Source organism: Hypomesus transpacificus, chromosome 18, assembly GCF_021917145.1.
Source record: "Hypomesus transpacificus isolate Combined female chromosome 18, fHypTra1, whole genome shotgun sequence".
In the NCBI taxonomy this organism is placed as follows: domain Eukaryota; kingdom Metazoa; phylum Chordata; class Actinopteri; order Osmeriformes; family Osmeridae; genus Hypomesus; species Hypomesus transpacificus.
This window is the reverse complement of record NC_061077.1, coordinates 6,880,667-6,901,682: the sequence shown is the minus strand read 5'-3', so window position 1 is coordinate 6,901,682 and position 21,016 is coordinate 6,880,667. Positions and strand designations below refer to the sequence as shown.

At 41.2% G+C, this 21,016-nt stretch overlaps 3 protein-coding genes across 7 annotated transcripts; 1 reads left to right on the top strand and 2 right to left on the bottom strand.

Moving 5' to 3' along the window:
• Positions 1–250: 250 nt before the first annotated feature.
• On the bottom strand, positions 251–4,298 carry LOC124480526 (calcium-independent phospholipase A2-gamma-like). Of its 4 annotated transcripts, none has more exons than XM_047039929.1 (9): positions 3,822–4,298; positions 2,713–3,692; positions 2,396–2,548; positions 2,140–2,297; positions 1,930–2,024; positions 1,653–1,824; positions 1,466–1,523; positions 1,154–1,348; positions 251–1,059 (listed from the first exon to the last, which is right to left on the bottom strand). In XM_047039929.1, exons 1-9 carry the CDS (start codon positions 4,201–4,203, stop codon positions 601–603), a joined length of 2,652 nt encoding a protein of 883 aa, XP_046895885.1. In that variant the 5' UTR covers positions 4,204–4,298; the 3' UTR covers positions 251–600. The 4 variants fall into 4 exon arrangements, with proteins under 4 accessions (XP_046895885.1, XP_046895884.1, XP_046895886.1 ...); XM_047039928.1 differs by having other exon boundaries at positions 2,713–4,024; positions 4,127–4,298; XM_047039930.1 differs by having other exon boundaries at positions 2,713–3,946; positions 4,127–4,298.
• A 1,946-nt stretch (positions 4,299–6,244) lies between these two features.
• LOC124480613 (uncharacterized protein At5g50100, chloroplastic-like) lies at positions 6,245–7,639 on the bottom strand. Of its 2 annotated transcripts, none has more exons than XM_047040104.1 (3): positions 7,240–7,639; positions 6,698–6,886; positions 6,245–6,483 (listed from the first exon to the last, which is right to left on the bottom strand). In XM_047040104.1, exons 1-3 carry the CDS (start codon positions 7,381–7,383, stop codon positions 6,472–6,474), a joined length of 345 nt encoding a protein of 114 aa, XP_046896060.1. In that variant the 5' UTR covers positions 7,384–7,639; the 3' UTR covers positions 6,245–6,471. The 2 variants fall into 2 exon arrangements, with proteins under 2 accessions (XP_046896060.1, XP_046896059.1); XM_047040103.1 differs by having other exon boundaries at positions 6,245–6,460.
• A 452-nt stretch (positions 7,640–8,091) lies between these two features.
• On the top strand, positions 8,092–11,454 carry LOC124480770 (monocarboxylate transporter 2-like). The gene is made up of 5 exons (XM_047040358.1): positions 8,092–8,206; positions 8,331–8,566; positions 8,706–8,849; positions 9,527–10,390; positions 10,500–11,454. The coding sequence occupies exons 2-5, from the start codon at positions 8,350–8,352 to the stop codon at positions 10,718–10,720; spliced, it is 1,446 nt and encodes a 481-aa protein (XP_046896314.1). The 5' UTR covers positions 8,092–8,206; positions 8,331–8,349; the 3' UTR covers positions 10,721–11,454.
• The last annotated feature ends 9,562 nt before the right edge of the window (positions 11,455–21,016 follow it).

The following is a 21,016-nucleotide window of genomic DNA, read 5'->3' as shown; positions in this document are numbered from 1 at the left end:
TGTTTTCGCATTTTACATGGTATTTATCAAACCAGATCCTCTTCGGGCAATCAGCGCCTTACTCCGCCGTTTAGTGTTAATTAGCGTGCCGTTAAAAGACGGCAGAAATCGCTATTTTACGCCTGAAATGGTAGCAATCCTGTTAGTAAAAGGCCGTGAGTGTGTATAGCACGGCATCAAATAAAAAGCTCAACTGAATCTAACTATGGAAAGATGGGGTCCTCGTGACAAAAGACACAGCAAACGTCAGCAGTGTGAAAATAGATACAGTTTATTTAGACATTTCTACAGTCACAAATACATAATACATTTAATGAGTGCATGAAATCCACCATTGTGGACAATGGCCACAAGTGCCAGGTCAAGCCCTTATATTTACAGTAAACTATTAGCCTTGCATTGCAAAAAGGAGGGCATACAGTCACTTTTACCACAATATTACATTATGACAATATGACCCAGTTGGAACTGCAACCCCTCTGATATTCTGTCAAATGTGTGAATAACACATGCAAAGGGTAAAGGTCTGTGTGGTTCCATACATGTTTCAAACAGGCACTAGTAACTTTATAAATACATACGTGTCCAGTATTTGTTAACTCACACCCAGCTCTGCTTCATCTCCCAGGCCCGCTCACTGAGCCAGTCCTTGGTTTGGGCCACGGCTGTGCGCTCAGCCCCCAGCACCAAGCACAGTCTGGCCAGCTTGGGTTTGTTCCTCCCCAGGTACAGCTGAGTGTCTGCCTGCAGCTGGTCCAGGGCCCCCGGTCGGCTCTCATCCAGGGAGACCTCAGCACTCAGCATGGGGTTGAAGCGGAAGTAGATGTCTGGGGCCAGCAGGTCATCCAGCAGGGTGTGGACCCCCTCGGTGTCTGTGGCGCTGTAGATCAGGGTGCTGATCTTGGCTCGGAGGCTGGTGGATGTGGTGGGGCCCCTTTTGGCGTTGTCAAAGCGACCGGTGCCCAGTGACAACACACACTGGAAGGGCTGGTTGGGCCACAGCAGACGGCTCTCATGGACAGCCAGGGCACATGGGTTGTTAAGGATGATCCCCCCATCCTAAAAAAATCCAAGGGTGTCTTTGGCTCAGAAACACTGCAGACTCAACCAAAATGAGCGATTGGAAGTGAAGAGTACGTGCCAGTCCTCCTACCTGGTGGATGTCACTGTGTAGGGGGAACTCCTGGAAGTACCCCGGGGCAGCTGAGGATGCCCGAACTGCCTGCCACATCTGGTAGCCAGAACCCCCTGCGTAGCGACTGAGACGTCCCGGGGAATGATTGTAGTTCCGGAAGATGAACGGCTTGGGACTGGTGCCCCAATTCACGACTGCACTGACAGCTGACACCTGGACACGCACAGACAATGGGGACCCTTTTAGTGCATATAGAGCACGGCTCCCATTGATTTCATCATGCATGAAATCCCTTGTGTGTCCGTTAGAGGGTGCTAACAATAAATTCACCTTTGGGCTTAACTCATCCCTGGCTGTTTTGATCAGGACTTTCTCCCCCATCTTCTCACTGGGGAAGGTGAGAGACAAAGTATACCTTTAGAAAATACATGTCCAGGCTGACTACAGCGCTCTCAGTCAAATTGTACCAGAAACGCCATCAGAGCCCATGCAAGGCTGGACTGATCTGTAGTCTTACCGGAGTATCATCTCCCAGGTCTCGGTGCTGTAATAGGAGTGACTCCAACCCATCTTCATGGTACCCACCAGGGGGTTCTGACGGAATACATCTGACCCGAAGCGACGGTACATTTCTTCACACTCCTCCAGAGAAAAACGAGCCAGGCCCAACATGAAGGCCAGAACTGCCCCTGTACACACACACACACACACACACATAACATATTCATCCAGTTTGAAACCTACACTTACAAATTGATATCAATATTGATCTACTGTCACATGCATGTCCTCACCTGTGCTCACTCCACAGATGTAGTCAAACAGCTGGTGCACCTGCTTGCCTGTCTCTGCCTCCAGCTGCTTCAGCACCTGCAAGGGCACCACCCCTCTGGATGAGGCACACAGGAGGAAGATTTGAGAGGACAAGCCTACATGGCATTCATAAGTACAGAAACAAGACTAATAAAGTCTCCAGATTGGAAATCCAGTCAGGCTTATGTTACCTTGTGCCACCACCATCAATTGACAGCACTCTTATTCCACGACCTTTGACCGGATCTGTATAGCCAATCAGAGCCAGGCTTTCTCTTATAACACTCTGAAGGTCCTGGTTGTCTCTGTGGCACCGTCTTTGTCTTAACAGCTTAACAGCAGTTTTCTCCTGAAAATACAATGAGGTGTATTAGATGGCCCATAATCACATTGTATAAAGCTGACATTGTGAGGTGTCTGAGTGACTGCATGAAAGCTCTGGGGTACCTGCCACACCACCAGTTTGCAAGCAGGGTGTTTGATGAGGTGTCTGTTGAGCTCCTTGATGCAGGTGGTGAGGGCATCTGGAGATAATGAGTGTCCCAGACTCCCCACCAGGGCTCGTGTTTGCTCCTCTGCCTGGTTCCTGCTCATCACCACCTTTGGACAGCAGACACATTGACAGTCACAAACAGAGGCAATGACAACGTTCTGCCACAGATATTTGTATCTTATTAATCCAATGACACACACTCTCCATTTGGCAACTGAGTAGCTTGGATGGTAGTTGTTATTTAACACCGACTGTGTTTTGGGTGACTCACCCTTCTATTTATTGACGCTTCTGAGTGTGCAGTAGTAGTTTGGGCAGTTTTATTGAGGTAGCCCCCTAGCATGTAAGGGATGGCACTACTTGGTTGGCGGAAGCAGTCCATGAAGGACACAGCCTTTTGTTTTTGAGAGGCAGCAGATTTGGTCTCCATTTCTTCGTCCTGTTGTCTGTATCCTTCTTCTTGTTCCTCCTTCAAGGCACCTTGACCTTTAAAATACTGGTTCACATGATTGGCCATTTGTGCATAGCTCTCTCCGAAGCTGGTTGATATGCTGCTGGCATGGAACAAGCCTGGAGATTGAGGACGGAGTACGTGTTCCTTCTGCTTCGGTTCTAACGGGACAGTTCTGTTCCCGGGGTCAGCATGTGTAGAAAATTGCTGTTGGTAAGTCAGCCTGCTTGGCACACGATTGACGCCAGTATGTTCTCTCTGTTGAGGCTTAGGTTCAGTTTCGTCTGAGACTTTAGCTCCAAAGTACCTGTTGATATGTTTGGAAAAGTGAAGGTAGCCCTCGTCCCAGTTACTGGGGACATCATCACTGTCGACAGTGGAGGTCAGGACTGGTGCTGCACTGGTCTCCAACTGTGCATGTTCGGTTCCCTTCATATTCTCATTGTGACTTCTCATTGATATTCTCATCCTCTGTCTCCGGGTTGATCCCCTGTGTGAAGCCAGATTATTCTGCGTCTCCTGCATCTGGACATCCAGAGCAGGACCCTTTGAGAACATTGAGTTAATGTGATGAGCTACATAAGTGTAGCTTTCCCCAAACCTGGTGGCCAGGGAGCTTGGGTGAAACAACTGCAGCCCAGAATATATCTGGCCCTTTGTGCCCATCTCTGTCGAACTTTCTGAGGGTCTCTGGCTCTCTTCACACATTGTAATCTGTGTTGAGTCCCTGTCCTCCATTAGGCTTCTCTCTCTGGCTACCCGGTTACTTTGAACACGTCTCTGAGCCCTGCTCACACGCTCTAGAGTTGGGGAGGCAAGGCAAGCATTCACAGCACCAGGAGAAACAGAGACATTCTTTCCCTTGAAATAACAATTGATATGACTGGAGAGGCGGATAAAAGATTCTCCCAGACGGACTCCCAACATACTCAGCTGGAATGCTGTTTGGCTTTCCTCGTACACTCCGATAGGTGCCTCAGCTTTGACAGCACCCCTCCCAGAGGTTGAACAGTATCGGAGAGCCTGGGTATGCTGTATTCCTCTTGAGCCATTCCTGAAAAGGTGGCCAGGGGCGATGCCCAGATATCGATGTTTTAACCTAGAAGTCTTAGGAGCGCCTCTTCTAATAGCACTAATATGGAGAGGGGAGGACAGCAGGGAGTTGGCACTGATATCCTGGGAGAGGGGAGTCTTAGCCAGGTGGGGAAGGGTTCTAAGGATGGTGATAATGTACCTGAGCTTGCAGTACAGTCTTATCGTCCGCCCTCCCAGGGGACTCACACACAGGCTTGGGTTGAGGTAGCGACCCATCTTTGGCCTTGGTGTAAAAGGCTGGAAACCAAAGCAACTGAAATGGGGATAGGAACTGGGGCTGTACTGGCTTAGGCCACAGTATTACATTCATCTGGCACCTAGGAAATACAAAAATACAAACTGGTTACACTTTTTTTTTTACATATCAACAGAACAATACCACAAATCAATCTCTAAAAAGCAGGAAAAACAACCTGTCTGATACATGTCCCTCCACCAGGACAGCAAAACAATTCTCCTCCTCTCAAGCCCATGACTGACTGGAACACAAGCACATTCACCTGCCACAACAACTCCCTTTAAGGATGGTTTTAGGAGGAGGAGTTAGTCACATTGTATACAAACATCTACAATGTATCCTTGATTTATGTGAAACAAATCTCATCACAATCTTGTGACAGGATGCCATGTTAAATGCTAGTTGGGCTTTAGTAGTCTGGCGAGTATTGTAATGGGCAACCAAACATCCCTTATTCCACATACTTTATACAGAAGATATCCCAATCATTTGAAGCTGAAATCTGAGTAGAGCAGATTGCTCTGACTTTAGGATTGTCTAAACTACTTTTGCAAGAGATACCATAATTACTCAACCTCTAACGACCCTAATTTAACATGAAATTATAATAACAATCCACAAACTAGACTAAAAATCTGCATCGATTATGGAAATGTACATGTTCCTACTACATATTAGTTAGTGTGAAATGCAGTGGATGCCTTAACCAACTGCAGAACATTTGTCAATAAATACAAATAGTAGACCACCCCTGCAGGAAGGTCATAGCTTGTTCATGGTAGCTTGAGAAACATTTCCTGAGTGAACCATGAGAAAAAGATTTACCTTTAACACAAAATCCTCCCGTGCTCTGTCCCGTCGTTATTCTTCTCTTTGATTCTTGTAACAGATTCGGGTCCTGGTTTGATATCTAGTAAACCACTTCAGAAGTACGGTGCAGACACTGTTTTGATACCTAATCCTATACAACCTTCCTGCAGGATCTTAATCCCATTGGCTGTCTTGAACTGTGGGCCGGGCATGTCAGCCCTCCAACTGACCAATCCTCTGGCTAAGATCACCGCTTAAGGTCATCTGCTGTCACCTCTTTCTGCTAAACGCAAAGTAAATCTAAAATTAGGCCCGGGGAAGATAACTGGAGGGCTTCAAATAAAGTAGAAATGTCATTGACGTACATAGACCACATCCAGGCTGACTTCTAGAAAATTTTCTAAACAGACTTTGGTGTCAGGTGAATACATTTCATTGAGTTTCCTAGAAGGACATGTGTATACTTCACTGTGGCATCCCCCATCAGTTAATGGTTTATGGCCATAGCATTATGTTAATATATTCACTATATTTGTAAATGTACATGTCCAATCACACTGACAACAGCCTGAAACATATTAAGGTTTTAACTTTGACCCTTGTTTTTGTGTCAACAAAATATACTTTAAAATAGATGTGCCACATGCCACGAAGATCTGTGTTTAGTAAACAACACAAATCACTCTGCAAGTGTTGCCTTGTGCCTAAGGTTAGGCACGTCCTGTACTTAGTACAGTACTGAGATCATGTGTTGTATAAACATGGGGACGGTAAGAGATTATAAATTCAATTACACAATACAAAGCACATACTTTATGTAGGTTTAAATAATGTTTATTAGATTCAATATTATGATTAAGCAACTGAATGCACAAAACACATCAACAAAAGTCTGCACATTTTCTGAAGATATATTATTGCATTTGGTGCCAACCATCTCAAACAACAGTCAGTAGGAACATTCTTAAACTCAGGATGTTACTGAGTGAATGACAATTTAAAGTGTGCCATATTGTACCACATTCCCTGGGCAAATCCATGTCTCTACAGTGACATCTAGTGGCAACTTCAGGTTCCACAGTGTTCAGATAGACAAGTATTGGATGCGTTCCTGACAAGCATAAACTGTTACACTCAGTTCTATATAGTGGTAACTTGACCGTAACATCTTAAAGGCTTTTAAAGGCTTTCCTCCAAGGAACAATTTTTCCATATTCACTTCCTGTTAAGGTTACAAGGCTCTTTCTTTACACAGCGTCCTGAGGTGCATTCGTTACGTCCAGTCCACTTCAGACGATTTCTGGCAAAGATGGCATAGCTTTTGTCCATGAACGGTTTGACAGGTGGCCACATCAGGAAGCACCCCAGCCAGCCTAGACCCACAGCAGTGTACATCACTTCAAAAGCTGGGACTCCTTGTTGAACCTGCAAGAGGATTATGGGACTACCTGAGTAATAGTGCCATCCAGAGAAATAGAGCACATTAAGTCTAACATTGTTTGTACATTATTGCTGTCAGAACTTCTTTTGCTGTAGACCTATGTATTAAAGATGAAGAAAGACATGTATCAACTAATGTGTCAATATTAGACCAACATTATTCACAAGTTAATAAGATGCTAGTAACAGAATAGTTGTCCGTAAAGGGGCATTTTGAGATACCTTATTGTTTCCATCAATTACTGTCATTTCGTTCATTGCCATCTCATAGCTGATTCCTTGATACTTCACTTGATCATAACCTGGAAGCGAGATGTCCACGAAATCGACTTTGCTTGGCCTGTTCCTCTGTAGATACTGTAGGAATCTGATCTCTTTCACACATATGGGGCACTCTCCATCATACAACACCTGTCATACAGAATTAAAACAATATGGGCAAATTGTTAAAAGCATTACTGGACTACTTAACCTTGAATAAGTACCCGTGTTTCCCCTAATGACAGTCCACCAGGGATACTACATTAACCAGTGATTTGTAAACCAACGACGTACCAAAACAGTAGGCTAGTTAGACTAGCTAGCTAACACGCAAACATCACACTGATTTATATGTAGACCTAAGTACTATAGTTAGTACTTTGTAGAAATGTTATGTTATAGAACTACACGTCCACAGCTTTTATGGAAAATATGTAGCCTATGACGGCATGCAAGATTAAGCACATTTCGGAAACAAAGGAGACACTGGTGTTGTTGCTTACCTTGACCCCAGCAGCAGAGTCAGTGGAGAAAGTCCCATGAAAACAGGGTATTCGCGCATTACCAGCGGTTACCCTGAAATCAAATTGATGCCTGGCAATTCTCACCAAAGCCAAAGACCTCCTCACGTTGGAGAGTAGGAGCATTTTGTCTGTAAACTAGCCCGACATTGAACGGCTAATCACAAGCGTTACAAAACTGGTTAAGTAACGTCAGCTACAGTACGTGAAATTATCTAAATTAGAACACAAGCTAGCAAAACCACACTGTACACTGACTCTTTTTCACGAGTTAGCTAATGTTAATGGGTTTAAGACTATAGACTGCGGTTTAAAATATTATTTTACATTAACCAAAGGGCTACACAGTAGCGTCATACTGGGATTTGTAGTCCAATACCAATTTGTTGCCTGTAAAATGAACTACAAGACGAGAAGGAGGATCCTGAATAAGTTACTGAGTAAACGGCAGATGGAAAAAAGGAAAGTGAAGCTCTATTAATAATCTTTATTTTAGCAACCTCCTCGGTTGTTCCCCGTTTCAATCATGTTGGATCTTTAGATTGAACAATGTATTACTCACGTTTATAACTGGTCCATGTTTCGTGAGTAATTTTTTTAAGGATAAAATCTAGCTGGGCCAGTTAAAGGCACAATTAAACAATTAAAAGGCAGCTAACTGATCTTAAGTTTCTCTAGATAATTCAAGATTAACCATATGGCATTTTTAACAACAAGTCATTAGGGACTGTAGAAAAACTGAACTGAACAGAACTGGTTGGGATAGCGTTGCTTTACTATTTGAGCTAAGTCTGACAACCCTACAGGTAAAAGAGGATGTAGGGAGATCACGACTACTTCAGAGGTCACAGTCAGAGCCCACGTGCTGAGTTCCCATGAACATTTCAGACGATCTCTGAATGCAAGGTGGATCAGGCATCAGACTGTACTGTTTCAGGCATTGACAAAGGTAAGATACTTAAATTCCTTATTTCTTGAGTTTTTTCATGACAACTTGTGTAAACAATTACTTGACATTCATGAAATACCTTACTGGTGAGTCAACCTGACTTTCATATCTACTGGTTCCACAGCTAAACCTTTGGAGGCATCATGCCTCCTGCGGCAACCACCAACCTGGAATACACCCCTCCAGATGGAGGCTGGGGCTGGGCTGTAGTCTTAGGTGCTTTCATCTCTATTGGATTTTCATATGCTTTCCCGAAGTCCCTCACCATCTACTTTAAGGAGATTCAGGAGTATTTTTCTGTGTCCTACAGTGAGATAGCATGGGTGTCCTCAATTATGCTCGCTGCTATGTACGCAGGAGGTAAGTTCCAAATGTGATACAGCTTTGTGAAATTGCTGAATGACTATCAATCCTACAGATGCCTATTCTTCTTGAAGTTGAATTTGCTTTATTCTGGTAATTGGACATATATGTAATAACCCACTTAATTCTCCTGTAGGTCCTGTGAGCAGTATACTGGTGAACCGCTATGACAGCAGACCTGTGGTCATGGTTGGTGGCCTTATGGTCGGGATTGCTATGATAGCTGCTTCCTTTGGCCATTCTATAATGCATCTGTATTTATGTGTTGGAGTAATCGGAGGTATGTATTTTGTTCAATTGTTTTTTTGAAATGTTCACACACTGAAACATGGTTTTCTTGCAATGGGGATGTTATGTTTTAATGTTTTTTTTTACGGCACTTGTTTTTTTGTAGTGTTTGTTTAGAGTGAGTTCTTTCTAGTTTTGTATGGGTTGTGCCCGGACAAGGTTGGCCATTTGTAAAGTTCTGTGCTTTTTTGTACGTCAGAAGGGTTGTATCTTTTCGTGGTTGGGAGGTCAATGCACTAGGGGGCTTTTCCCTCTGTGTGTGTGATCTCAGGAAACCAGTCAAGGGCAGACTGCAGGGGCTTGATGTGTCCATGGGAAATTACAAAAGGTCATTTTGGGTTAGTCTTTGATGCTATGCTTTGAGATATGTGTGGCTTTCCCACATAAAAGCCAGATTGTCTTATCAGATTCAGCATTGATTGAAGTGTCACTTTCAATTTTGTAAATGGCTATGCTATGCAAGACACATTGAACAGTGGCTCTAGGCACAACAACCAAGCAATAGCGTGTTGAATGGGATCAATAAAATAAGAATTTGCTCATAATTTAACAAGCTCAATTCTCACATCATTGGCAAAAATTGGTTGATCAGTTGTTAATAGGTTTAGGCACAATATACTAAATCACCCAGTGAAAATTTGTTGATAATGTAATCCTATCTCTTCTCAGGATTTGGCCTTGCTTTCAACCTACAGCCCTCTCTTACTATCATAGGAAAGTACTTCTTGATCAAAAGGCCAATGGCAAATGGGCTAGCCATGGCAGGTAGCCCAGTTTTCCTCTCCACTCTGGCTCCACTCAACCAGTTCCTGTTTGACAGTTTTGGCTGGAGGGGAAGTTTCCTCATTCTGGGAGCCATTGTCCTTAACTGTTGTGTCGCTGGTGCTCTGATGAGACCAGTCAACGCAAAGAAACAACAAAGTACAACAACCTCAGCTATCTCTAATGGAGCATCACCTGAGAAAAGTTCTGAAGACAACACCAACACACCATCCACTAGCCTTCTTGATGAACAAGGAGAGCCACAGAAGAGTGCCTGTGCTGATCAAATGAGTTCATTTATAGATCTCTCTCTCTTCAAACACAGAGGTTTCCTCATCTACCTAGTGGGTAATGTGTTCATGTTTTTTGGCTTCTTTGCGCCAGTGGTTTTCCTGGCCCCATATGCCAAACACAGAGGGATTGATGAGTACTCAGCAGCCTTACTACTCTCCATTTTTGCCCTAGTAGACATGTTTGCAAGGCCAGGTACTGGTCTCATAGCCAATACCAAGTGGATTAGGCCCAGGATCCAGTACTTTTTCAGCTTTGCTGTAGCGTACAATGGTTTGTGCCACCTTATGTGTCCTCTGTTACCTGGATACACTGGTCTGGTCGTCTATGCGGTCTTCTTTGGTGTGGCATTTGGAATGGTGTGTGCCTTGCTGTTTGAGGTGCTGATGGATCTAGTTGGAGCACAGAGATTCTCCAGTGCAGTAGGACTTGTCACCATTATTGAGTGTGGCCCTGTTCTTCTTGGCCCTCCAATTGCAGGTGAGTGAATGAAAAAAACAACATGCTTGTTGAAACATATGAGCTATGTAGATTCACTCATACCAGAGGAATCAAAGAGCTACTGTAAGAATGTCTGTTTTGACTGCAGGAGCACTGGTGGACATCTTCATGGACTACAAATACATGTACTATGCATGTGGTGTCATGATGCTCCTGCCAGGTATTTTCCTTTTCGTCATGAACTACTTCAACTACCAACGCCTGGACCAGGAGGAGAAGCTGAGGCAGTGCCAGGCTGTGGACATGGGGGCTACAAAGATGTCTGTGGAGGAGGGAGAAGGGGAAAGTCAAATGAGCCAAGAAGTCTGAATGGCTTTTGTGGAGTGCTGAACTTCCTGGGACTAAACACTGTACAGGTTAATAATGTTTTGCCTGTCTGGGAAAAATTTAACATATTGCTCAATAGAAAAAATTGTCTATATTATGAAAGCTGTACACAGGATTTGTTTTTTAGAAGAAAAAAAAATCAGCTTTTTAGTATACTGTGTTAATAAATTTGAGATAATACTTTTAACATGTCAAAAAGAATGAAGCGATAAAATGTGATAATCCATTAAATGAAACAAGATAATTTACAAGTACAAGCAGGTTGTTGTATAAAGGCAAACAAATGTATTGTATATTTATTACCAATAGGTGGTGCTAGAGGTTGTCAGAGATTGATCCTCCAACGATAACTAGAAACACTTCTTTGCATCTCTACGGAGTACAGACACATAAAACAACCTCACTGTGTGAAAAAGACTCCCTTAAGGTAGGCTTCCATAGCCTGCAGGCACCAAGTGTTGAGTGATGTGATGATAATATTGTGCCTGGACCCATACAACTGCAATAAGAGAAACACAACGTGTTATTCAGATCAATGCTCCATTTATTATTATTGTAAAAATGATACAGTACATGATCCCATATAGAGATGTCCTGTAGGCAGATGTTATTTACATCGCAAATGACCGTGGAATAGCTTTAAAAAAAAAAAATAATAACTTTGGAAATAATAATCTGAAAATCTTTTAAACAGGATTTGTAACTAGAAAATCTTGGTTTGTGATGCTTAAAATATAAGATACAGTTGGGTGAATTCATAGACCCAGGGAATTGTTACATAATCCCATTACCTATCAAGAATAATTTGTTGTGATGAATAAATCAATGATGGACATGTGTGGACCATCTCAGCATCTACACCCTGAGGACATGCTCAGACAAGTTTAACTTGTGGGCACAAACTGAGAAAGTGAAGGCCTCCAATTACTAGCAGTCCACATAAGCCCTGTATTATCTCTTTTTTGAACAGCTTGAATGTAATCACATGTACTGAACTAGGACTGATGTCAGTAAATCTGACTTTGATTGAGACCCAGCAAATTGAATCCTGACAGTTTGTAGCGTCAATCCTGGGAAACGGTGCCTGTTAGACAGACACATCCACTTTGTGTTGAACACTATTCAATTTTCAGAATGGAGGGTAAATTCTAAGAAATATATAGGTGAAAGTCTGATAAATCTGTTAAAATGCAGCAGCAGCCACATTTTGAAAAAAGAGCACTAACCTGTCTGGATTGGAAAACTGTGTTTGTCTTTGGACCAACATCATATGTTGCAGCAAATTTCACAATAAGAGAAACAAAGAGTATTGATTTTGACAGAAAGTGTACCCCAACTACTGCACACATGACTTAGATTTAACTAAAGTAGGAAGTGATACTGTTTCCTTCATCCAGCATGATTCTTAATCTCTGCTAATCTTTAACCACTGCAGCAGAACTAATCTGCCTTCACAATGTTTAGACTCTGTGGGAATACCACCCATTCTGCAGCTTTGTGGGTCATAATGCAAGACTGGAACATAAGGCAGGGCTTGGCCAAACATTGATCAAACACAGACACCTTCTTGAGACATGCCACCTAATAGAAGAGTACTGACAAGTCACTTTCAGTCTAGCCATTATTCCTTGAAAGATTCATTTGCCATGTTGTCTCTAGAGACAGCATGTCCTGCCTTCCTCTATCATAGTCCACTACCCTCCAGTTCTCCATTTGGTAAACATGGAACTGGCTTGCTCAACATGTAAACCATGTTCAGTGTACAATCAAAGAAAAATATAATGGATTTGGTTGACAGGCTGTTTTGAATGTATACATATAAACTAAGAACATTCAGCTTTAAATGAGTCAAACCCTAGAGGGCAGAGTGTGTGCAAACAACATGACTATTCAGATGTTTTGTCAAAACAACTTTTGGTAATGAATTACTTTTTGTCTCTTATAGGCCACAGCTTCATGGCCATGTAGTGTGGGGTGAATTGTCATGTTGTCTGTGTGTATTTGACTATAGGGAAATACAAACAGAATCATCATGAAGGCAATAATCCATTGTGTAAACCCAGACGAGAAGAGGCCAGAAGAGGAACTCAAACCCCTAACGTCCATACGCTAACAACCAATTATGAGAAATGCTTGTAAGAGAAACTGAGAAGCAAAGCAAAAAGACAATGAGAGTAAATGCTACCCCATAATTAAGGAAATGTGGAATACATATAATCTTCCAACCATACTTAGCGGGTTTGTTTCATTTTTATGTTCAGACTATGTCAGTGTGCATTATCATCCAAACACACATTTACCCTACTTTTCAGAGTTGACAAAGCAGTGCCCCTGACCAACATCCTTAATCTGCCACTCAAAATACATTTAGCCTTTGTGAGAACAACTACTTGTCTCTGAAACACTGGATTTAAAGTCTCTCTGTGGCCTATGAAAATCATTGTTGTGCTTTATCAATTGAATGCAGGCAGTTCTGAAAGCTTTTGTGTTTAGGGATGTTCTGGCAACTGTAATGTGCATGGTTTTGGGATAATGCTTTGGAAGTGTCTGGTATTGAGATTGGTTCACAGTATAATTTTGTAAAATTTGAAATGCACAGACATTTTATTCAGTATAGACAGATAAAGACTGAGTTTTAGTATCACAATCCTGCTCACCCACAGACACAAACAAATTAAATTTGTAGTTGAGAAAACCCCCCAACCATAGTTAAGAATGAGGTTGCATTATCAGTTTAGCAGACCACATGAGGGGCCAATTCGACCTTAGAGATAAAATTGCGAGATTTAATTTTCTTTCTTCTTAATTTGAAACATTGCATCAAATCTGAGATCCCAATCCCTATTTGAAGACTCCTGAGATGGCTGTTCCAGTGGCATGTCCTTTGGGACAGAGACCCCAACATTGGCCAAGACTGAGATGGGCTGGGGCATAGAAAAGGGAGAGGAGCAGAAATAATTACAGGAAGCACTGAGGCGTGCGAGCTTGCCCTTGCCCCAAAGTGAAAAGCAGAATGAGGCATGATGACAAATCAACTGCCAGTCCACACACCCGTCTCTGTCTTAACAGCTGTGTCTTCCCATATCAGGGACCATGTCACATTGAATCTATGCTAGATTTTTCTGACATTTACTGTACATACTGTACACATTGGATTACAAAGCAAACTCTAATGTGTTTAATTTATCAAGAGGATGAGCTAAGATGAAATAACGAGCTGAAGAAGGCCAATTTGTCTCACTTTTTCTATGTCAGGTATAGAATGAAGAGCATTTTATCAAGCATTTATGGTTCATAAGAGGGTTTGTTTGTGTGCTGCCAGCAATCTTGTCAAGTTGCCGAATCAATACTTTACATTTCTCTCTTGTAAGTGACATGATGGGATTGTTAACTGTGACGGCTGCTTCTTGCAGTCATAGGTAGGTCATTAACTTCCGTTCCTTGTCCAATAGTGAAGCAACACTTTAAGCAGAAAGAAGCCATATGGGACAATTATAAAGTCTTTATGATCTTGGAAAGATGCCTCCATTCTGATACTTTAAGTTGAATTCTCCCATGAGCAAATGTCTGTCACTGAATGGAGGTCTGGGGAACAACCAATAGTATTGTGGAGCAAATCTCAGTGTTAATAAAAGAGAGAGGAATGAGACAATCCAGTAATGATAAAGTGACTTCAAGCGACTTTACCTCCCACATATGAATGAAAAGGTATTAGTTTCTCGACTTGAGAGGCCATTCCTCATCATAGAGCATTAATCAAGGCTGGTGGCTTGGCTAAAGCTTTGACTGTGGATGTCATTATCTCTAATGTCTGGCATGGATAGAATGCCCTGAAAAAACACACCATTGAGTCCCTAGTTCACTGCTTCAGTTTTCCTTTGAATGTGCTATTGGCTGCTAAATGCTTTAGTGTTTGTTTGCTGTCTCAGTTCAGAGACTGTTCTCAAGTTATGGAGTGCTCATGCTACTTTATCATTGCTATATTCAATCATTCAACTAAGTGAATTGTATTATACATAGGTAAAATGTATTTAAAAATATTACAGATGGATGTAGGTAATGTTGATAAATAATGAGTAGTGTCGTGTGAAACACACAAATTTAAGGCGAACATCTCTGATGAACAACTATGCATTATATTTATTGTATTGAGATTGGAACATTGTAATTATTGTGTCTTAAACCCATGGTTTCAAGGAAGCATTTTGCATTATATACATATTCTGAAAAGGGCCAACATTCTTATTAACATAGAATAGCATAATCACCTCAGGGACGTCATGCAACAAACTGGCATTGAATTACACTACACTTTTTCATAGCCAGGTTGTACAAAGACAATCAGCTTTAATGTATTGTAATGCATTCACAAGGTGGGTCAGTAGAACAAAATTGATTCTGACTCTGAGAAGGATATTATCTTGGAAGCTAATGAAGCAGAAAAAGGAGCATCTGTTTTTTCATGACTGCTCTTTTTCTTTGGTCTGTAAATCTTATTGATATGCACCCCTGACCAAAATACAGAGGAAACACAGTTACAGTCTGTGGATATTTTGCTGTTTTTGTCACAGTAAATCAGGCAACTGTCAAATTAATTTTTTCTAAATTCCAAATTTGTTGTACAGATGATGAAGAACCCTCCAAATGGCCACAATGAAGCATATCATTGTGGGAAACCTGATAAACACTACAGAGAAAAAACTATGAGAGAAGGCCCCCTCCTCCGCTGTCTAAATAGGATGATTGCCGCTGATCTGAAGGGTCCTTCAGAATGAGAGGCATTGGGAAAGAGACCAGATTATCACAAACACATGTAGGAGGTTCTGAACTTCCATTTGAAACATTTCTGAACATCCTGAACTGACTCATACTCACATCACACATTTTAGTCCATTATATCCTCCAAATAGAGAAAATGAAATAGAGAGAGATAGAGAGAAAGAAAGACAGAAAGCAGAAAGAAAGCAAAATAGAGATAGACTGATAAATAGATATAACAGCAGTGTCAGTGTAAAATGGGGTCCAGTTGTTTTGTAAGGACATGCTGGTCTTTATTGGGCTTTCAGCAATCTGACAATCTAATTATCCCCTTTTATAATTGGCTAGTTAGGATCTAATGACCACCATTAATCTGGTAATAGCTCCACAAGATAATTGAGGCACCCTTACCGAGTTATACAAAATGCTCGGGTGATTTTTCTTATTCTCAAGAAATGCCCAGGAGCATAGCAGGCCATTTGCCTTACATTTCAATGGTACAGCTGTTTACTTATGTCAACATTTGTTACAGTTTGTTTGCGTGTGAAATGCATTCCAATTGTGACAGCTCTTCTAAGGGTATTAGCATTATAGGTCCTAGTGCACAGTGCCAGTGATGTTGGTGACACACACACACAGATTTCAGGAATTATAGATAGGGCACAGTGCCCCGTGATGCAGCTGGAGAAGACCGTTTCTTAGTGGCTTTGGTACCTACATTTGTCAGATGATCACAATTTAAATGATCAAAAGTACTTTTTCAACCACATCATAAAAGCAATTTCCTCCTTGAAAAACGTTCTTCTTTGAAATTCCGTGGAAGTACACAGATCAGCTCGCAGCAAATTTTGGGGCGCGTGGCAAAGGAAGGCCGTAATCATAATATATATTGGGGGGGCCACATCCCCCCCTAATATTCAAATCTGGTCAAAATATCACTACTACTTTATATTAATATAAATGTGCTACGCTATGACAGCCAACCACGTATGCTGTCCGAAATAAAAACTACAAAACCTAATATAAATGATAAACTTTTTTCTTTTTTTATGGGGCCCAAAATTCCCGCTGTGCTATATCAGCGTTGTAAAAACGATACGAAAATGTGCTTCTAAATATACCCCAAAAGCGTATGCCATAATTTTTGAATATATGTATACTTTTGACTACGATTCTGGATGATCTATATTACCGTCCGCCTGGTTCCGGATCTCTGCTTGTAGACACCTTGATTGCCCGGCCTGATTAAACGACCCCTCTATACTTGGATCACTCTCAGAGTCTGTTACAGCAGTGCTGTATAATAGTTTTTTTCTGTATAGCTTTGACATAAATAATGTCATATGTTTGCTGTATCCATGCCAGTTTGCGTCTTGCGAGATCAGTGACTCAAGTGTTTAGTGGAGCTCAGCTCTGCGCTGTGATATTATGAAAGGGATGCATCGCAAACATGGCAGCATTTTCTTTTTCTCATCTCAAAGCGCTCATCCAAACAACTTCAACCGCAGCACGTCCTTTGGTCCTGACATTGACACCCGCAAAATTACAACTTTGCACAGTCCCCGGTTCTCAAGTTAACCATTCCACTAAAGTCAACCTAAAATCTCACTATAAAACTTGCACATACACACAGACACACAGACACACAGACACACAGACACACACGCACACACGCACACACACACGCACACATACACACACACACACACACACAGATTCCTTGCATTAGTATATATTATGTTTGTGGATCCTGTAAGTATTGCTGTAATGAATAAAGCAATTCCTCAAATTTCCATACTTCAAGCAAGTTTACTCATTCATCTGGACATAGGGCATAATTATACCATGGATGAGTACTCTCACTGGTCCTCAGACCCAGCTGGTCTGCTGTATAGTTACTCCTCTTACTGTAATAACATAATCAACCTCACAAACATGGAACTGTAGATTATGGAAACAATGATAATTTCAATTACTGAATGAAAAGATGTTGATTCATTGAAATAAAACTGCATACCTATGAAATAACATGAAAAAAGCATATCCTCCATCAGAATGTTTAGCAAAAACATATGAGCAAGTTTGCTGTCTTAACTATATAAAGAAATAATTTAATTAAAAAGATTGCATTTCTCAGTTGAAGAGAGGACCAGAAACCAACTCACTGGAGTCTGTCTAGCTGTTTGTTACCAGTGATATATCGTAATGGTACACAGTAGATGATGGGGCTATAGACCTATCAATAATGCATAAGATAGGGCAGGAAATGACAGTCACTCTGCTCGTAGGTTCTTTCTAGACGCATAGCCATAAATTTGCAGGGTAATAATAATGATTCTTCTCAGGGAAATAAAGGCCACCCTGTGCTCCCTACAGTCATAAACCTGACTCACGCTTCCATTGGTGGGAAGAAAAATGCTTCCTCTCCAACCACACAGGAGTCATACGCAGCAGGTACTTCAAGCAGCCAACTTCATATGTAAATTTCTTTTTTAAAGGGGAAAGAATACCATTTGAGATTTTATATTCACAATTTTTGTATTAGAGTCTGCAAAGGTTGAGGAGAAAGGTAATTTTGGTGGATATTCTGTCTGTCATTCTTCCATTTTCAGCATGATCTCTCTGCTCAGTTGGATACCTGGCGCAAGCTCTGCTGTGACTATTGAATTTCTAATCTCAAACAAGTGTGTTGATTACTCTTTCTTTAAATATGCCAAACCTCTTTGTATACTAAATAGACCCTAATAACTACATTCCAAGAAATGTAGTGACTTTAAATCGATTCAGATAAAGCCAACTCAATGCTCAATCAACACATAAGATATAAACTGCTCAAGGCTTTCTGAGGCATCACTGCCATGACTAGAGTTCTATTATCATTGTGTTGTATCACTTTTACCTCCTAGCATGAGCTCACTTAGCTGCTTCTAGAGCCTGCGTGGTCTCCATAGTAATGATGTCAACCTCCATCTTCCTCCTCTGTGTCCACTGCCCTGTCATCTCTGACAAGATGATGTAACATTCAGTAAGAAAGTAATACCATCATCACTCAGAGTGTCTCCAGAGTCCTCTGGTGCTCCTTTTAGTGAACCTCTCCCAGCTGCAACCGTCATATTCACTCAGCAGTCATCCCATTACTGACTCTGTAGTTTAATGGGTGAGACTGCATAACAAGGTCTGAGGAGCTGTACTGAAAGACTGAGAGGTTTGTGTTGTAGCAGGTATCACTTTAGACTTCTTTGTACTTTTCTATCAGACAGGGGTGTTAGAGAGGCCAACTTTGGTTTTAAAATGCAGAGGAGCCTGATCACGATTGAAAAAGTAAAGTAAATAAATGATTGTTTTGACAGATACATAGCACCCCACTACCACATCACCCAGCATTCACTGACATTATACTGTAGCTGTTCTTCAGGGTATTGTGTTACACTGGACGCACACAACTGCTTATTCAAAGGAAAAAGTTATTAAAAAGAATATCATTTGGGGTCTGTCCATGAGATGAGGAGGTGATGTGTTGGTAGATAAGCATTATGATTTTGTCCACCATACAGATGCTGAACTGAACAGCAATGTTAAGGGCATTATGTTTTCCTCAAGCCATCTTAGAAGACAGACATATGCATATTGAAAGCCACAACTAAACAAAGGTGTTGCATGGAGAGAGATCTGCTTGAAGTATGAAGAATCACAACTTTTAATGGGGAAAAAACACATTGAACTTGGTGTACTCATCAACAGTAAACACCTTCTCACCTTTGCCCTTCATCCTGCAACAAAGGCCTGAGAAAAAGCAGAGTACAGCAGACAAGGAAGAGGTGCATATGGATACCTTTTTTGCCTTTCAAAAGGAAAATCACAACAGACCAAAGACTTAGCACCTAATTTTCGTAGTGCTATCTTTTAATTATATTGTTAACAATCGTTAATCGTTTTTTTAGTAAAATCTTCGACACACCTGGCAGTGGGAGACTCTAGAGTTGTTGCAGCAGATCTCAGGATAAGCAGGGAAAGTAAATGGAATGGAAATACGAGGCAGAGAGCCAGAAGGCAGAGCATCTGCTCTCTCCAGAGACTGTCATCAGCAGTTTGAGCTAAAAGAATGGGTACTTATGTTGAAATGCATCTGTATGGGACTCATTTTCTGTCTAAGACTGCAGTCTTCTTCAGTTATCTTTGGTTTTTAAATTGCACATGCATACATTGATTTTGGACTTAGCTGTGAAATCATGAAACACAGGAATTCTGTCATTCTGAACAATTAACCAAACATTATGACATTTGCAGAGTACAGCTCCCTCAGGTTTCTAATCATGGACCTCAAAGTAAACAGAAACTAGAGCATATGTAAACTTTTTTTGCATTTGTATTTGATCTCCCTCCATCAGTCTTTTGGCTGTAATGTGTGTGTCTTGAGAGTTAATGAGGAGAGTCTGCTGAGAGAAGCACTGTTTCACTCATACACAACAAACTTGTAACGGAAAAGATCCATATCCCTAAAAATAACTATTAAATGTCAAGATCATCAGGTGCAGAAGCATTCCATTTCTATCAAACATCAGAGGATCCAAATTTAAAATACCCAGTCGGGACTTCAGTTATTCTAATAGTGGTTTGATGGAATTCCACCCAAGATATAAACGCTCCACCAAATAAGATTCAAAGGTCCGTTTTCAGATTCTCTGACTACAGTTGGTTCTCTATAAAGATAATCTAATTTCTTACTTGGCTGAACTTGAGAGGTGGTTCATGCAGATAAAGTAAACACTAACTATTTTTCCATTGACCTTTACAATAATGGAGCCAAGAAAGCTGCAAAAAAACAGAAACACTCAATGAAAATGTAAATAGGCAACTTGAAAGGCCTCCCTCAAAGTCATCTGCTGTCTCCCTGGAATGTCATTTGTGAACAATATGATTTATTCGCCCCTGAGAAAAGACTATTGGATGGCAAAACAAACTACAAAGCAAGGATTTAAAACAGCAGTACCACCCATGACAATCTTTGAAATAAGCCATGCTGCTCATTAGGTTCTTAATACACTGAACAAGTGTCAATTATAAAAATTAGACTGTAATTATGCATTGCAAAATCTAGCCATATACGTGGCTATTGGTGAAACCTCTACCTGAAAAAACACATGCATATAATTTCTCCAGGAACACAAGGAAATATCCATTTTTATTCAGAACAGTTTTTATGTCGCTTTTTGTAATTCTGTAATAAATGTCTTACCATGTAATACAACCCATTTATAATTTGTATATGGAGAATACTGACAACAACATCCTGATTGCAATTCACTTACAGCAACAAAGACTTGAATAGTGAATTTTGACATACACCATGAGGTCCATGTCTGCTAACAATAAGCCCCTGGTAGGAAACGTCAATGCATTGATATTATTTCAAATGTCATGTTGTTTTTGGGGCATCGAAACCTTTCATGTTTTTTGTCAGTCACGACAGTGGTAAACATGCAGTAGCTTAGGGAAAGAAAAAAGATATGTCTCTTGAGC

Bases quoted from the DNA above. Each gene is read 5' to 3' on its own strand.
- LOC124480613 (XM_047040103.1), bottom strand. From the start codon at position 7,383: ATGCTCCTACTCTCCAACGTGAGGAGGTCTTTGGCTTTGGTGAGAATT. The intron at 6,887-7,239 runs GTAAGCAACAAC...TCTGTATGACAG, and splicing joins ACTCTGCTGCTGGGGTCAAG to GTGTTGTATGATGGAGAGTG. The intron at 6,461-6,697 runs GTATCTCAAAAT...ATCCTCTTGCAG, and splicing joins TAATTGATGGAAACAATAAG to GTTCAACAAGGAGTCCCAGC.
- LOC124480526 (XM_047039927.1), bottom strand. From the start codon at position 4,203: ATGGGTCGCTACCTCAACCCAAGCCTGTGTGTGAGTCCCCTGGGAGGG. The intron at 1,825-1,929 runs GTGAGGACATGC...GTGTGTGTACAG, and splicing joins CATCTGTGGAGTGAGCACAG to GGGCAGTTCTGGCCTTCATG. The intron at 1,060-1,153 runs GTAGGAGGACTG...GGATTTTTTTAG, and splicing joins TACACAGTGACATCCACCAG to GATGGGGGGATCATCCTTAA.
- LOC124480770 (XM_047040358.1), top strand. From the start codon at position 8,350: ATGCCTCCTGCGGCAACCACCAACCTGGAATACACCCCTCCAGATGGA. The intron at 8,567-8,705 runs GTAAGTTCCAAA...ATTCTCCTGTAG, and splicing joins CGCTGCTATGTACGCAGGAG to GTCCTGTGAGCAGTATACTG. The intron at 8,850-9,526 runs GTATGTATTTTG...ATCTCTTCTCAG, and splicing joins ATGTGTTGGAGTAATCGGAG to GATTTGGCCTTGCTTTCAAC.